The sequence below is a fragment of the Myxocyprinus asiaticus genome, chromosome 31, assembly GCF_019703515.2.
Source record: "Myxocyprinus asiaticus isolate MX2 ecotype Aquarium Trade chromosome 31, UBuf_Myxa_2, whole genome shotgun sequence".
NCBI classification, from domain to species: Eukaryota; Metazoa; Chordata; class Actinopteri; order Cypriniformes; family Catostomidae; genus Myxocyprinus; species Myxocyprinus asiaticus.
Window position 1 is genome coordinate 26209078 of NC_059374.1, and position 18647 is coordinate 26227724.

Consider the following 18647-nt stretch of genomic DNA (forward strand, 5'->3'; position numbering starts at 1 on the left):
TGTGGTATGTGATTAGAATTAAATGTTTCTATTATTGTTGTTTTTGATCAACAACTGACTATAAATAGCAGGACGGATATTAAAAGAGACATTATTCAATGACAAATGGATTGCATGGATCCTGTCTTTTGACACATTACATGGAATGAATCAAACCAAACTTTTACTCTCAACACACAGTGAAAGGATCTCGGTGCTGAACTTGTTGTCCACTATACTACTCAATCACTGGTGAGTGAAATCTGAAAATTTACCAACCAGTGGCTATTCACAGACGTTTAGTCGCATAGTGTGAAATTTGGTCGCATATGCGTGTGAATTACTAGCATCGACCTGTGGATTTCAGAATCGATATTGGTATTGTTCAAATGAAAATCGCGATGCAATGAACAAATCAATATTTTTCCTACCCCTACTTTCAATGTATACTCTTTTGATAGTGAGCCCATACAGACGTGTTCACTGCATGCGCACTACGACTGCTTTGTGATATTTTTTCATATGGTCAAGATGACACGCACAGACGTATACATGTACGCAAGGCTAGAAAAACCAGGATACATGCGGACAGTCCGTGCAGTCTGTGCGGATGATGAAATTTGATGTAGCGGTACACGGAAAACTAGTAGCAAGTAATAAGTATGCTTTAGGCTACATCCACATTAATCCAGATACATTTGAAAACTGTTTTTGTTTTGAAACGCTCTCCATCCACACTGCCATTTTCAAGCGTTTTCCAAAAGTTGCTCGTTCACACTAAAACATATGAAAACACCTAAAAATCCCCTTACTGTGCATGCAAAAAATCGGCATTCCATGTACGGTCTGAAACGCAACTGTCCTCGTGTTCTATACTTGGAATTGCAGACAGCAATTCCGAGTAAACTTCCCGTCACCTTTGAAGGAATGCATTGTGAAGATTGTACAAAGTAACATTTATCTTTTACAATGCTAAAATGAATAGCAGGCACAACAATGCCGCTAAAACATGGGCCGACATCTTAATTGTTTTGAGTTGAATAGATCACATGACTGCGTCACATGACAAGAAATACGTCACCGTTTTCAGATATCTCTGTTTCCCTTGTCCACACTATAATGCGAAGACACCGTTTTCAAATGTATCCACTTGGGAGAGAGTTTTTCGATAACCTCTGTTTTCGATGTCCAAAACAACGTCTCGATGTGGATGGAAGGCCAAAACATAGAGGAAAAAAATTAGTGTTCTAATTAGAAAACGCATTAGTGTAGACGTGGCCTTAGCCTGTAGGGGGCATTTGCATAAAGTGTGTTCTTGTGTTAAAAAACAACTAGACAAAGGCATTGGAAAAGAAAACAGGCATCTTAAGTCACGTTTTTAATAGTTTGGACTATTTCTGACACAGCGTCATAAAAGCAAAAACAGTGTGAAACCTGGCGCACCGGACAAAGATGTCTGAATGGTCAGTGCTGGTGCTTTAAAGTGGATACATTTACAAACGCAACCTTTCCGAGAAGGTTAAACGTGTAAACTGCATAACAGCTAAAGCACATCACACTCTCGGCATGCTAATTAAAGCACCTAAAAATATCAAAAGAAAAAAATCGACTGTTGGATGACTAGTCAACTGTTGTGACCCTTCACTAAAATCTAGACATATCCATACAGCTCCAGAATGATATCTGAGAGATCTGTATGCTTGCTGAAGGTGGAGAGGGAGGGGAGTGGCTCGCATGCAGACAGATATGTAGGCCAATCTTTCTGCTCAAGTGCTCGTAAGGAGAAAGGCATCTGGGATTTGGGGAATTCTCCTGAAAGACCATAACAAATCATCCCCCTGTCCCCCTCCTTCATCCCCTCAGCCCTTTTTTCCTTTATACCTCCTTCCCTTTTGCTCTGTTCCTCATTGCCTTCTAAAGCGCGTGAGTATATAGCATTGTTGCCCTGCCCGAGAAACTGTTGCTATGAAACGTCGTCGAAGGAGGTGCACTGTGCCTCGGGAAGCAGGTCAAGTGTGTCTGATGGAATGGGCTAAAGATGCATTATTTACAAGAGGGCAGAGCCCAGTGAATATTCTGCAGGTGTTGCCTTCCCTATACGAACCCATACGCAAACACATAAAACAGACAGGCTGTGAAGTCTATGGTACATAGGTTACATGAGGACTTCCTTACTGTCTAATCTAAGACAGGCACACTCTCTGTAAACTAAGGCAGGCACTCTCTGCTGACTTTAACTAAGGCATGAAGAGCTCGTGGCTTACCGGTACAGGTACGTCGTCATAGAAACTCCAAGCCAGGGCCCAGCGCATGGTTCGACCTTGACAGAATTCTGTGTGAGTGACTTTGGGGACCTGCAAAGGAAGATGAGGATGTTATCAATGTTTTTGCTCAGTGATTCAAATGCTCAAATAGTCAAATATGTTGTATGACATTTGTTTTAAAATGATGTGGAATAAGGAGAATCTCTGTGAAACTGTATACAGTAAGTGTATATACCTGGAGTGTAACAATAGTTTCTCATGGTTCATTTTGTATCATGATTATGCGGTTTTGGTTCGGTTTAGAAATTACTTGGTACATAATTTTTTGGGCTCTGTGTGTGTAACGGGAAAATAGGGTGTAAACGAAAATGAAGCACAATAGAGTGACATGTACCATTAAAAACCATTGCATTGCGGTCTTTTAGCTCTAAATAATTTTTAAGCCCTGTGTTATGGTATAATGACTTAACGTAGGCCTTTTTTAAAACTTGTAAATGTAATACTACTTTAATCAATGAAGTAGGTAGGGCTGTTAATGTATCCAAATATTAGGCTTATATAAAAATCCATCACAAATTGATTTTGGAATGATTAATAATTAATTTCCAAAATATGCTTAAGACACTAAATGTAAATGGAGGTGCAATTTGCACTGTACAGGAATATTGGTTAAAAATACACAAGGCAATTACATTCACTAGCTCAAAAACTGAGAAATTAATGTGTGATGCATTGTAGAACAGGAGAACAGCAGTCAGAAGATTCAAATCTTTATTGAACTTTCTTTACATTTAGGGAGCACAGGCGCATTCAGTTTATGCGTGACTGCAAATATAAACAGAAATAAAAATACTAATGTTACATTAATAATTGAGCTAATTTTAATAAAGGATATTAATGTCTGACGACACAAACCAAAAAAAAGACCACTGATTACGTAATAGACTTGCTTGCATATCATCTAACCGGAACATTCAGCATACTGAACCAATAATGGAACTATAAATGAAATTGGTTCCCTAAATAAGCCGATAATGGCTAATCATTAAATCAGGCATGGTCAAAGAATTAACAACTTAACAGCGTATATCACATTATGAACAAATCATCATGTATAGGAGTGTTTCAGTAGCCTACCTTTCCAAGTGTATTCTCCCAATATTCCATAATATGCACTAATTGAAAACAACAACAACTAGCTTATTTTGCTTGTTTGGACGCAAAGTTCAATACTACAGGTCCACTCAGTATTTGTTTGTGTTGCGCTGACACCTACAATAGTGGTGAAGATGCAGCATCACGCAAAAGTCACCAATGCCATTGTAGAAATGCGCTGTTATTCGCTGTTATGAATAATGATGAAGACACTATAATTGCCCAATACTGTTCCGATTACAGATATTTCGTTTTCAACCACACTTTTACAAGCATTAAGCCATATGCTGCAGCAAAATACACTACACTGTAATTTTAAAGACACCTATTTTTATTTTGTGATACATTTGATGGTTGACACATGATGGTTCAGCAACACAAACCAGAGATGCATCTAAAAACAAGAAAGATACACTCCCTGAGCACTTTATTAGGAACACTACGGTCGTAATAAAGTGCCCGAAGTGGTCTTCTGCTTTTGTAGCCAATCTGCCTAAAGGTTCGATGTGTTGTGCATTCTGAAATGCTATTCTGTAAAGTTGTACAGAGTGGTTATCTGAGTTACCGTAGCCTTTCTGTCAGCTCGAACCAGTCTGGTCATTCTCCATTGACCTCTCTCATCAATAAGGCATTTCCGTCCACAGAACTGCCGCTCACTGGATGTTTTTTTGTTTTTGGCACCATTCTGAGTAAACTCTAGAGACTGTTGTGCATGAAAATCCCAGGAGATTAGCAGTTACAGAAATACTCAAACCAGCCCATCTGGCACCAACAATAATGCCATGTTCGAAATCACTAAGATCAAATTTTTCCCCCATTCTGATGGTCGATGTGAACATTAACTGAAGCTCCACACCCGTATCTGCATGATTTTATGCATTGCACTGCTGCCACATGATTGGCTGATTAGATAATCGCATGAATAAGTAGTTGTACAGGTGTTCACAATAAAGTGCTTAGTGAGTGTATAAGCAATGCTGGCTCCAAAACTGCTTAAGTGACAATTTATAAATATTGATTATTTTCTTTGCCCTCTTTTGGGTTCTGTTTAAGTAATGAAAAAATCACTACAAACAATTTATAATTTGAGAGAAGATGTCTCGTTATAAACACCGTACAAAACCCAATGTTTTATAGAAATCGTTGCACCCCAGCAAATACAGTGTATGAGCGTCACAAGACCATCCCAGAAGCTTTAGTAAGTGTTAGTGGTACAGACCTGCCATTCACACAGTGGGAGGTGTGTTATAACACACATTCATGAGTGTCAGGGGTGAACTAAGGGTGAAATTAACTCCCACTGCACCCTTATAATACACTGCTCTTCAGAAAAACCCACCCCAGTTTAACCTTTGTAGACTGAGGTCATTCAAACAACAGATAAAGGGAGAGAAAAAGGAGAGGGGAAAGTGAGAGTACAAATGAGAAAAAAAAATCAACCTCATTAGCATATTAATTACAGCCCCAGTAACGAGAGTAGGAAGTAGCTCAGTCTGCTGGATGTCAGCCAGGAGCACAGTGACTCTAATGAGGGGCAACAGAACTATGGCACCTTCAGATGAAAAAATTACACATCAGGATGGAGGGGAGCAGACTGACTGACACCAGACTAATAACCTGTGAGCAGGACGAATGCTTTTCATTCACAGATATCAGAGAGTTCTGACAGTACAGACACAGGCAGAGGTAATGGAGGGTTGTCGCAGATGGAGGGGTGATGTGGCACTAATGATGCCTAACGAACTAATGAACTCTACTCCATTAGGGCTCCCCGTTGTGGTGTTTTTTAGGCCATGCTAGTGAAACTCATTATGATCAATTAACCTGGAGTCTTGGGGAAATGCCCACTTGTTTATTTGTAGAGATCTAATGCTGTGTTCCAGAATTGTAACTCGGAACTGTCCCACCTCATACATGAGAATGACCACTGGAGTGGCGTCGTACTTGTAAAGGCCACACCCACACTCTATTTTCGGTTTCCTAACATCATCTTTCCCAAAGCATGCGGTAATGGAGAAACGCTCCATTTTCGTTGGAGGAAGATGCCAATCCAGTATGGATGAGAGGGGTAAACGCAGCAATATCAATGTGTTTTCAAACGAAAATGTATTAGTGTGGATGTAGCTAAAGTCGGGACAGATCTTTCAATCCCAACCTCAGTAGGAAGCATAATTTGATGTCATTTCCAAGATAGTGGTGACTAACAATTAAAATGTAATACAAAATGTACCTTTTTTTTTTTACTTTTTGTCAGCTATTTCTAGATCAAACAGAAGCATTTAGTGTTAAGGGTTTTTACATTTGTACCATAATTGCCGTAAAAAAGTCGCCATCTTGTTTTGTTTACATTTCTCAAGGTCGGAAGTGGCTTTATGCAGAAAGGCAGCAGAAATTTTTGTCCATTTAGTTTTTTTGTAGTCTGAAAAACAAAAAATACATAAAATCCCGATCCAAATCACATCCATATGTGGTCTGAAATCCCTTTCAAATCAGATTTTTTGTAATGTATCTCAGTCTGAACAGTCAGGTCTGATTTCAAGTAGATTTAAAATCACAGTATATTTATGAATGCTTCAAATGCCTCTGTCGTTTGTTTTCTCACATGCATTGTGAGTTCACCATACCAATATTAAAGTCCTTTTTTACTATCAATCTCCACTTTCACGTTCATATTCTTCTTTTGTTTTTTGGTGATTTGCATTCTTCGTGCATATCGCCACCTACTGGTTGGGGCTGGTCAAAGGTGGAGATTTATATTAAAAAAGGACTTAAATTTTGATCTGTTTCTCACCCACACCTATCATATTACTTCTGAAGATATGGATTTAACCACCGGAGTCTTATAGATTACTTTTATGCTGCCTTAATATGTTTTTTGGAACTTCAAAGTTCTGGCCAACATTCACTTGCATTGTAAGGACCTACAGAGCTTAAATACTCTTCTAAGATTTTTTGTTTGTGTTCAGCAGAAAAAAGTCATACACAACTGAGATGGCATGAGGGTGAGTAAATGATAAGAGAAATTTCATTTTGGGTGAACTATCCTTTCAAATGTTTAAGCTTAAAGTAACCCTTTCAAGTGATTTTAATAAGGAAAACAGAACATTTTACCAAGCAATTTGGGCAAATTAACTTCAGAAAAGGTGACTTTAGCTGAAAGGTGAGTGATAGGCATGGGCAGTGGCAGAGGTTTTCCATCATCTTTATCCAAAATTATATCTTATGTATATTGGCATTGTGCTTACGCTTAAGTCTTTTCTAAGGCAACTGATATATATATATCAACCACAACATTAAAACCACCTGCCTAATATTGTGTAGGTCCCCCTCGTCCCGCCAAAACAGCACCAACCCGCATCTCAGAATAACATTCTGATATGATATTATTCTCACCACAATTGTACAGAGTGGTTATCGTTACCGTAGACTTTGTCAGTTCGAACCAGTCTGGCCATTCTCTGTTGACCTCTCTCATCAACAAGGTGTTTCCATCCACAGAACTGATCAGTGTAGATAAACAGAATATTGACTACACTGTCTGAACAAACAGATCTGATTTTATCACTTGCAAAATAAAAAAGTGTAGATAATCAGTCTTAATGATTGGATTTGAAACTAAATTGGAATTTGTGTTGTGCGCGTGCACACAAACACACAGGTCTAAGGAAAACTCACCCCTTGTTTCCGCAGCTCATCTTTCAAAGGTGCCAGGCTACACTTCTTTCCCAGCATGCAACTGTACCACCTTTAAAAAAAAAAAAGAGGATGTGAAACCTCAAGCTTTGACAGCTGATCCATGAGAGCACATCAAATAAACTGCAGGATATTGCAGGATACGGGCTCACTCTGTGGAAACAGTCAGTCTGGCTACTCTTTGTTTTTTAAGGTTTGAGACTGGATGTTTAATTAAAAACCCCACCTTGACAGGGAGCTTTGAAGTTGCACATGAGACAAAAATCAATGCATATCCGCATATATTATAAAAAGATAAGGCTTCAACATCCAGTGTCCACAGAGATTGGCAGGAGAATCCACAGCGAGAGTAAAATCTATGTATAATTTATTAATGCTTAAGTCAAATTTGGTATTTCTTTTGAATCTCTAAATTTACTTTACAGAAATAATCCCGCTTTTTATCACTGAAGAACTTCTCTACATTTTGTTTAAGGGCCGAACTCTTGCCTTGGTCATAATAGAGGAACACACATAAGACAAACATAAGACTGCATAAGGAGACTTGGGGGACTGGTAATCACTTCATTTTGTAAAATAAAATATTAAAGAGCCCTAATATTCAAACATGTTCTCCAGTGTTGGAGACACTGGAGGGAGGCTGTGGCACCACAGCACATGGCATGCTCAGCTATTAACGGGGTCTCCACAATCTATCAGTGCTTGAACAGGAGGTGTTTATGCATTCTTTCATTTATCAAGCCCTGAGGAGGAAGTAGTAACAATTACACTTTCAATAGCACAGACGTATGGCAATTGTTAAAATCAGAGTTGTATTTAGGATGAGTGCGAGTGAGGAGGGGACGGAGGAAGACTGACACTAATTACAGATTCGAGGGGCAGGAGAGGAAGAGGGATCTCAGAGGGCCAATCAGAATGCCTGGCTGGCTCTACGGGCACCTGCCGGTTTAGAGTACACACACGCACACACACACACACTCTTTGACTACATTCTGCTTGCGTAGTTTGAACCCACGAGAGAGGGGGGAGTTGCTAACACACAGCGAGATGGAAGAGTGCCCAGCTTCCCCTGTGGAAACCAGTCAATTCTCAACATGAGCACAAGACACATAAAAACAAGATTTACCAGCAAGTCTAATATCTGATGCAAATGTCAGAAAAAATAAAAAGAAACAACCTTCCAAACTGCCCAATCAACTTTTGTATGCGTACACTCTACGGATGTTACGATAACATTTCAGTAGTCGATACCGAAAAGATTCTCAACCTTTTTTATCAATGATTTTCCATGACTTCTCTATGTCTTTTCAGTTGAACTACTCACCCTTTTTTTTGACACAGATTTTTTTTAAATCATTTTGATTCAGACTGATTTGCAAATGAATCATTTAGACCAATTTAATTAATTGAAAAGAACTGACTCAGAACGATTCACTGACAAATGGGGCATCACTATGGCTTGAGAGCAAGTTTTACTCTACACAAGAGCAATATCTAACACATGATGAAATATTTTAGAGCAGAGGAAAAACTATAAAAAAAATCTACACTCATTGAGCACTTTATTAGGAACATCTGTACACCTACTTATTCATGCGATTATCCAATCAGCCAATCATGTGACAGCAGTGAAATGAATAAAATCACGCAGATACAGGTCAGGAGGTTCAGTTAATGTTTACATCAACCATCAGAATGGGGAAAAATGTGATCTCAGTGATTTTTACTGTTGCATGATTGTTGGTTCCAGATGGGCTGATTAGAGTATTTCAGTAACTCCTGATCTCCTGGGATTTTCACACACAACAGTATCTAGAAGTTATTCAGAATGGTGCCAAAAACATCCAGTGAGCGGCAGGTCTGTGGATGGAAATGCCTTTTTGATGAGAGAGGTCAACGGAGAATGGCCAGACTGGTTCGAACTGACAGAAAGGCTACAGTGATTCAGAAAACCATTTTGTACAATTGTAGTGAGCAGAATAGCATCTCAGAATGCACAATACATCAAACCTACAACAGCAGAAGACCACGTCTGGAACTTTATTAGGACCATAGTGTTCCTAATAAGGAGCTAAGTGAGTGTATGTTCTCTATAGAAATGTCCATTACTTTTCCATGACTTTTGAGATTTTATTTATTTCCCAGAAATTTCCAGGCATCGAAAACTCGATTTTAAAAAGCCCTGATATTTCCAAGTTTTCGATTACCATTGGAACCATTTAGCAATTAACAGTGAATTTTCACAATTCTCGATACCATGGGAAGTATTATTATATTATACACATTCCTTTATCATTAAAAAAAGTTGAAAGTGCACTCTAACTGTTAAACTTTTAAACAGAAAGAAGTAGAGCAGTATTTTTGAAAAATATGTTTAAAATGATATACACTTGCACGAGATGAACAAAGACTCTAGTCATATTAAGGCTAATTTATACATACTGGGCGAATAGGCTTCTTTTAGTTAGCCTTAAAATGATGACAAAATTTGTTTGGTGATTTTTCTCCTATTCACACACATCCCTGAAATTCCTTACCTAGGAGAACTTGGCTAGTCGAAGAACATTAATAATTGATTAAAACCAATAGTGGGTTTGGTTTGGCCATGACTTACTTTCTTTTCCTCAATGAACTAAACGTAAAATGATGCTGTGCACTGTATAAATGCAGCCTTCGTTCTTCAAGGGTGCTTTAGTTAATTTAAATATTAATATAAATATTAACAAATTAAATTAATTGATAGCATGTCACTTCATGTAAACAGTCAGTAATAAAGAACAAATACATTTAGAGATGCAAGGGTGCGCCTTATACAATTCAAGATTTTACATCGGTTCTATTGGACCCCCTCTAAATTGTATAGGCTTGGTCTTAAAGACACACCCACCTGCTGGAGATGCCAATCAGAGTATGGAGATTTAACCCATGTCTTTTGGGGGTGTGTTGAAATTCAAAAGTTTTGGTTAAAGGTGCAGAGTCTGGTATGTGAGGTGATAGGTATTCAGGTATTATTCTGCCCCAGACTCTGTATCTTGGGTTATACATTGACATTGTAAGTAGACACATAAAAAATTAGGTCTTAACCAGTGTCATGATCGCCAGGCAGATCATTTTGAGGGGCTGGAGGTTGGCTGGAGCACCCTCTTTTCAGGAGTGGTGCTCGGAGATGAGAAGGGTGGCGGCCTTTGAGGAAGTTACATTCAGAGGAACGGGAGGTATAAAATGTTTGTGGAGAAATGGGGCGGGTATTTGTCATTTGTGGATGTGTGATTATTGTTGTTGTGTTTTTTTATTTTTATTTGTTTATTTCTTTTTTATGTATTTTTTTTTTATGTGTGTGCATGTGTGTCTATGATATTTAAGACCACTGTTATGCTGCTGGGGATAGGGTGGGATTAGGAGGGGGATGAGTAATAGTTGGGGTTAAGTTTGATTCTATGTATATATGTTTTGTTCTATGAGGTACATTTATGTGAATCAATAAAAATTGTTAATCAGAAAAAAAAAAAAAAAACTTTTTCTTAAATAGTCAACAATAATAATATAAACTTGTAACGAAATACTGGTACTTTTAACATCCCTAATGCACACACACATACACACATGGGCCAATCCGTTCTTCCTCTTGGGGTTCGACACATGACATGGTTAATCAGGCCTAATGTTTGTTGCTCTACTGCCCCTCCCCACATGCCTCACTTCAGCGCTCCACTGACAGTCCTGGCACACGGGGGCTCGCCGTCTGCCCCAGGCACACTCACAGCTGCTCCCGTCGGGCGGCCCGGATACCGCCCTGGGTAATTATTTACTTTGCTTGTCAATTAATTACACAAACTCTGAATGACAGATCCATCCCAGCCTCCATCTGCCCTGTTCCTTTCATCAGCATGTCCTCTTCCCCCCTGCAACTCTCTGCCCAAAACACCAAACCTGGACACAATTTTGTTTATTCCTTTCCTGTTACACTACTTACAGCTCTTCAGGTTTTGAAAGTAGTTTAATGATGGGCTGACATATCCAGGCTGATTAATCAGGCAATATCTGACCACTTTGACATTACCGGCAATGGCCGATTAACAAGTAAACCTGATGTCCTGATTTAGATATTTTTGATAATTGTAAGCAAATGTTTTTTTTGATAATAATAGTAAACAAAAAAAAAAGTAATTAAAGTAAAAAAAAAAAAAAAAGCAGTTTTCAAAAATCTCAATTGATTGGTCAAAACGTGGCATTCTGTGTCAAATATTTTTATATAATGACCACTAAACTGCACATTTCAGGCCACTAAATCCATGTTACACTATTGACTAATTAAAAACACATTGATTTTGCTACGTTTATGCCTCTCGTCCACACTGTAACTGTTTTTCTTCACGGAAACGGCAACCAGTTTCCTACACTGTGCTAGTTTAATGTCTTATATATCACTCTGCAGTCTCTTCTCACATTATAAAAAAGTTTCAACTCAAATCTATATTTCATGTCCTCTTATTTATTTACCATAAAATCAACAGCTCATTATCGCAAAGTAAAACCCTTCAGGATGATTTAAGATCCCTACTCACCCTGTCGGGGGTTTATTTAGCAATAATGACCGGCTGACTGCACATTATCCCTTACTTATATTATATATCCGCCATTGGTCTTTCTGCTTTCTATTTTTTTTTTTAAACTCATGTAAGCTGTCTGAACCAACTAATATTCAGTTCAGGTGCTCTTTAATGTATTTGGGTGTGTGTGTGTGTGTGTGTGTGTGTGTGTGTGTGTGTGTGTGACCTAAGTCTCTTCTTGAGCTGCAGACTGTCATGGATGATCCTTTTCACAAACTCCAGCTCTCCACCCTCAGCCATAATCTCAGTGACCCCTCCTGTGTTGATGGAGCTGGGTGGAGGTCTGCGCGAGTTCCTCGAATTCACCCCCTGACAGAGGAGACAGTAGAAATGGGAGGAATCAGAAGAAAGAATGCATAACAGCAATTGTTATGTGCACAGAGACAGATATTGCTGGAAAACAGCCTGGAGGGCTTTAAAGCCCTTGTTTTGAGTGTCTATTCAAAGTCAAGTGCTGAATGTACCTTTGCTTCTAACTGGTTGGCAAAGAAAGGAGGATTGCACATGCAGAAATCATAGACAATGGACTCGTCCTTCAGTGCATCCATCAGTAGAGTCTTCTGGGGCACTTTTACCACTTCAATACACACAAAGACATAAATATATAGTTCAGTGATCAAGGTGGGTTGAATTACATATAAAACTGTCAAGTTCTCTCTCAGTCTCACACTCCTACCTTTAATGAGCTCCGCCAGGTGGTTTTGCTCAACGTTCCTCTTTGCATAATTAAAGCAGATGTCATCCACTTCTGTGGCGAGAAAGAACCAGCCATTCATGGAGGCTCCCAGCAGGGGGTAAATACAGGAGGCACCGGTACCTGCACACAGCCAAAACCTGTCACATTACACCATAGGACATCAGTGTTTAAATACAAATAAAATATGATCTTCCTCCATTCCAGATATGAGCCTATACATAAACACATGCTTCACCTAGTGACAGCTCCCTGGTTCAACAGAAGAAATCACGTGCTTTATGGTGTTAACTGTATTAATTTCAGCTATTAAATGGCTATGTGGAATACTTGATTCTGATTGGTCAATTGTGGCCAAATATTTTGGCATAATGACTGCAATGACCATTGTCCCAGTTGACTGATAGCTGCAATAGTTTCATGTCACTTGCATCACCCTGAGGTCTCTTTCTTCTCACGTAATAAAATAATTTCAACTCAAATCAATATTTCATGTCCATTTATTTATTTGGTAAGCAGCCATGTAATTAGCATGAACATTTTACATTCAGCCAGTCTTCTTGTATCAACCTAAAGGGATTAATTTTACAATAATGACCGACTGACTACATTACACATTATCCCTAACATATTTTGTACTGATTTCCAATATCTAAACTGAGCATAGAAGAATGATAAAAGTCTATTTAATAAGAACCTTCAAAGTTCTGGCCACCCGTCACTTGCATTGTATGAGCTGAAATATTCTTCTAAAAATCATTGTTTGAGTTCTGCAGAAGTCATACACATTTGGGATGGCATGAAGGTGAGTAAATTATGAGAGAATTTTCATTTTTGGATGAATTATTCCTTTAATTTAATCACAAAAACAAACGCAAAATTGTGCCAAATGGTATTTCAATTAAATGTGTTGTATGAGTGTAATTTTCATACCAAACATCGGGACTCTGTATGTACTGAGGTCAGTCACAATCCACTTTGTGTTCCATTCACTACCATTTATATGCATGCAAACACAGGACAGCAAAAATGTACACGCAAAGAAGCTTCGTACTAAAAATACCAACAAATATACCTGCAAATGTGTGCAGCAAAAAGACTTTTGAACAATAGAAGATCGAAATTCCACAGACTCAAATTTAGTTTTATTTGTTATTTATAATTTATTTATTAAAACTGTACCAATACATTTATAAATCGTGATATTTTAGATCCCTGTAATAATACTGTTATTTTGTCTATTAGTGTATTCATATCATGTCCAACATAAGTGCAACTCACTATTACCTGTTGCCTATATTCATTGTGGAATCCGAAGTAATTTCACATGCTCAAAGCTTAGTGTGACTGCACCGTTAGTATGATAATATGAAGTGTAGCAGACTGCCTGACAGAGTGAGGAATTAATTCTATAATGCAGTTAGACTGAGGCAGGACAGCTATGGCCATCTATTACCCAGTCAGCCAGCATTAAAATGGCCTGAAATTTAGCAGAACTCAAAGATGATCCCCATAAGGTCTGAATAAGAGGAGATTTAGAGCTATTCATCATGTGTGTGACACTAACACCACTAATCTCATCCCAGAGCTGGCAAAGGTCTTCAATCCACAATCTAACCCAATCAGCCAAGCCTCAACTATATCACTCATACAATCTGGTTACAAGGGTAAACATAGACAGTTGTCAGGGTATTTAGAGTTTCCTTTGATGCAGAAAGGACAGAAGTCCATCTGTATTCGAGGGAGAATTTTCATGGCTGAGGATGGATCGTGGTGGTGGTGGAGGGGTAAACTTTAATCCAGCGGATGTGGTTGGGTGTGACTGCCAACACTGCTTTAAATCTCCACCAGCCTGTGTGTGTGCAAACCAGTAAGCAGCACTGGCAAGCGCTATACTACCATCACGAGGGACCACAAGCAGCTTTAACAGGATAGCACCTTGGGCTAGGCGGTGCGATGGTACTAAACTGTATATACCGTGGAACGGTAGAAATGTGTAAATAATTTACTCTACCGAGGTAGATAGGCCTATATTCACATGGATATCAATGGACAGGACTCCATTACGTTATTTAGACATGACAGGGACAAAGACACATGGAGTAATGAGAACAAAGAGAGTGGTACGGCACGGAAAACGCGGAAGCACTTATCAAGAGGTGTTGTTAGGTACAACACAAAGTGGAGTTTAGTTGTTTACAAATGTCAGGAAATGTCGTAACTTGCTGCATTAATATACTATTATATGACGTGCAGAAGTGTGTATATCTTGCCTATTTTACAATGGCCCTGAATGTGACTCATCCGATTATATAATGCTAGCTCAGCTTTCTGTTCTTGGCAGACAGAAGTGGAACCCAACATGGTCTTCAGCTGTTGTAGCCCAGGAGCGGGACAGTGGAGATTACTTTTGTTGACCTCTCTCATCAACAATGTGTTTCTATCCACAGAACTGCCGCTCACTGGATGTTTTTTGAACCATTCGGAATAAACTCTAGAGACTGTTGTGTGTGAAAATTCCAGGAGATCAGGAGTTACAGAAATATTCAAACTAGCCCATCTGGCACTAACAATTATGCCACGGTCGAAATCAATGAGTTCAAATTTTTTCCACATTCTGATGGTTAATGTGAACATTAACTGAAGCTCCTGACCCATATCGGCATATTTTTATGCACTGCAGCCACACGATTGGCTGATAAGATAATTGCATGATTAAGTGGTTTACAGGTGTTCCTAATAAAGTGGTCGGTGAGTGTATATACAGTACTGTGCAAACATTTTAGGCACTTGTGAAAAGTGTTGCATAGTGAGGACATCTTCAAAAATAATGCCACAGGTAGTTTTTATTTATCAATTAACATCATATTAAATCCAGTAAATATAAAAAACCTAAATACATTTTTGGTCTGACTACTTTTGCATTCAAAACAGCACCAATTTTTCTAGGTACACCTGGACACAGTTTTTCTTGGTTGTTGGCAGAAAGGATGTTCCGAGCTTCTTGAAGAATTCACCACAGTTCTTCTCTCTTAAATGCTTCTGTCTCTTCATGTAATCCCATCATGTATTCCCAGTGGCGGGCTCTCTGGGGGCCCTACCATCTGTTGCAGGGCTCCCTGTTCTTCTATTCTATTCTATTTGTAAAAGGAATGTTTGGGAGTCTAAAATGTATTTATATTTCTTATTGGCACTAAAGGTAAAGATATAAATAACCATTTTAAGATCAAATGTTTTTGTGAAACATTTTATATGCCTAAGACTTTCCACAGTACAGGTATATACACTCATTACTTGTGACAGAAAATTTGGGTCATATCACCTACATTTTATAACACCAGATTATGTGAGTTGGCATACCAATGTCGATCCCCCTCCGTGGGTTCCCCTGCCCCCCGGTCAGGTCCTCCACCCAGTGGATGTAGTTTAGGCGGAGCGGGACAGTGGGGATGAGCCGTTCCAGCGGGATCTCAATGGTGAGGCCAAAGTCCTCTTTTAGCAGGGTGCACGTAAGAGCCCGAACAGCCTCTGGATCTTTGAAGTTCAGTCTGTGGGATAAAGAAGGGTTGGACAAGGTTTAATGGGGGGGTAATAGAGAAAGAATGGGAGGAAGGGATCAGCTAATAGGCATTTTTTGTAACACACCACATACCCCCACACAGTTCATTAGTACTAATCATAAAAACGTCCATGCTGAGAAGCACAATGTAACACCAGCTGCCACTGGTTTACAAAGGTTCATTAAATGGAAGGGATGCCTTCATTATCAACACTAAGATTTTTCCGCCTCCCTCTAAATCCTCAATATATATCCTTAAATCCCCATATATATATATATATATATATATATATATATATATATATATATATATATATATATATATATATATATATACATATACACACACACACACACACACACATACTGGTGGCCAAAAGTTTGGAATAATGTACAGATTTTGCTGTTTCGGAAGGAAATTGATACTTTAATTCACCAAAGTGGCATTCAACTGATCACAAAGTAAGGTCAGGACATTACTGATGAAATAAAACAGCACCATCATGATTTGAAAAAAGTAATTTTTGATCAAATCTAGACAGGCCCCATTTCCAGCAGCCATCACTCCAACACCTTATCCTTGAGTAATCATGCTAAATTGCTAATTTGGTACAAGAAAATCACTTGCAATTTATATCAAACACAACTGAAAGCTATTTGGTTCGTTAAATGAAGCTAGTTGTCCTTTGTCTTTGAAGATTGTAGTGTACATCTTTGTATGAAATCTTCAGTTTTTTGGCAATTTCAAGTATTATATAGCCTTCATTCCTCAAAACAATGATTGACTTATGAGTTTCTAGAGAAAGCCTTTTCTTTTTTGCCATTTTGGATGTAATATTGACCTTAAGACATGCCAGTCTATTGCATACGGTGGCAACTCAAAAACAAACACAAAGACAATGTTAAGCTTCATTTAATGAACCAAATAGCTTTCAGCTGTATTTGATATAATGGCAAGTGATTTTCTAGTACCAAATTAGCAATTTAGCATGATTACTCAAGGATAAGGTGTTGGAGTGATGGCTGCTGGAAATGGGTCCTGTCTAGATTTAATCAAAAATGACTTTTTTCCAAATAGTGATGGTGCTGTTTTATTTCATTATTAATGTCTTGGCTATACTTTGTGATCAGCTGAATGCCAATTTGGTGAATTAAAGTACCAGTTTCCTTCTGAAACAGCAAAATCTGTACATTATTCCAAACTTTTGGCCACCAGTGTGTGTATATCAAATCAAATCAAATCACTTTATTGTTACACAAGTGCAACAGTGGGTGAAAGCCTTGGGTGCAGTTCCAAGCAACATAGCAGTCATGACAGTGATGAGACATACCAATCTACAATAAACATCAGATTTACAAAACTAATACACACATAATTACTCACAACACAATACACAAATAATAATATGTAATGTACAGTATACAATACACACAATATAGAATACACAGTATACAATAAAAATAATATACATACAGTTGTGCTCAAATGTTTGCATACCCTTGGAGAATTGGTAATATATGTACCATTTTAAAAGAAAACATGAATGAGCAGGCAAACCACATTTCTTTTATTTCTTATGGGATTCATATTCAACTGTAGGTTATAACAGAATGGCACAATCATAAAACAAAACATGGCAACAATGAATAAATTGAAATGACCCCTGTTCAAAAGTCTGCATACCCTTAGTTCTTAATACTGTGTATTGCCCCCTTTAGCATCAATGACAGCGTGCAGTCTTTTGTAATAGTTGTCTATGAGGCCCCAAATTCTTGCAGGTGGTATAGCTGCCCATTTGTCTTGGCAAAATGATCCCCAGAGTGGCTCGATGATATTAAGGTCAGGAGACTGTGATGGCCACTCCAGAACCTTCACCTTTTTCTGCTGTAACCACTGGAGGGTCAACTTGGCCTTGTGCTTAGGGTCATTGTCATGCAGGAAAGTCCAAGAGCGTCCAATGCGCAGCTTTGGTGCAGAAGAATGCAAATTGTCTGCCAGTATTTTCTCATAACATGCTGCATTCATCTTGCCATCAATTTTCACAAGATTCCCCATGCCTTTAGAGCTCACACACCCCCAAAACATCAGTGAGCCACCACCATGCTTCACAGTGGGGATGGTATTCTTTTCACTATAGGCCTTGTTGACCCCTCTCCAAACATAGCACTTATGGTTGTGACCATAAAGCTCTATTTTGGTCTCGTCACTCCAAATTACATAGTGCCAGAAGCTGTGAGGTGTGTCAAGGTGTTATCGGGCATATTGTAATCGGGCTTTTTTGTGGCATTGGCTCAGTAAAGGCTTCTTTCTGGCAACTCTACCGTGCAGCTAATTTTTGTTCAAGTATCGTCGTATTGTGCTCCTTGAAACAACCACACCGTCTTTTTCCAGAGCAGCCTGTATTTCTCCTGAGGTTACCTGTGGGTTTTTCTTTGTATCCCGAACAATTCTTCTGGCAGTTGTGGCCGAAATCTTTCTTGGTCTACCTGACCTTGGCTTTGTATCAAGAGATCCCCGAATTGTCCACTTCTTAATAAGTGATTGAACAGTACTGACTGGCATTTTCAAGGCTTTGGATATCTTTTTATATCCTTTTCCATCTTTATATAGTTCCATTACCTTGTTACGCAGGTCTTTTGACAGTTCTTTTCTGCTCCCCATGGTTCAGTATCTAGCCTGCTCAGTGCATCCA

General features: G+C 38.7%; 1 protein-coding gene across 2 annotated transcripts in view; it reads right to left on the reverse strand.

Moving 5' to 3' along the window:
* LOC127422315 (RNA N6-adenosine-methyltransferase mettl16-like) overlaps positions 1 to 18647 on the reverse strand; it is a 46683-nt gene that overhangs the window by 10682 nt on the left and 17354 nt on the right. Inside the window, exons 3-9 of one of the 2 annotated variants that reach the window (XM_051665739.1) lie at positions 15756 to 15943; positions 12378 to 12518; positions 12166 to 12278; positions 11868 to 12010; positions 7074 to 7143; positions 3964 to 4101; positions 2244 to 2333 (exon numbers count right to left, since the gene is read on the reverse strand). In XM_051665739.1, the coding sequence (XP_051521699.1) occupies positions 2244 to 2333; positions 3964 to 4101; positions 7074 to 7143; positions 11868 to 12010; positions 12166 to 12278; positions 12378 to 12518; positions 15756 to 15943 (883 nt within the window). The remainder of the gene's footprint in view (positions 1 to 2243; positions 2334 to 3963; positions 4102 to 7073; positions 7144 to 11867; positions 12011 to 12165; positions 12279 to 12377; positions 12519 to 15755; positions 15944 to 18647) is intronic. The other variant, XM_051665740.1, reaches the window with a different exon arrangement.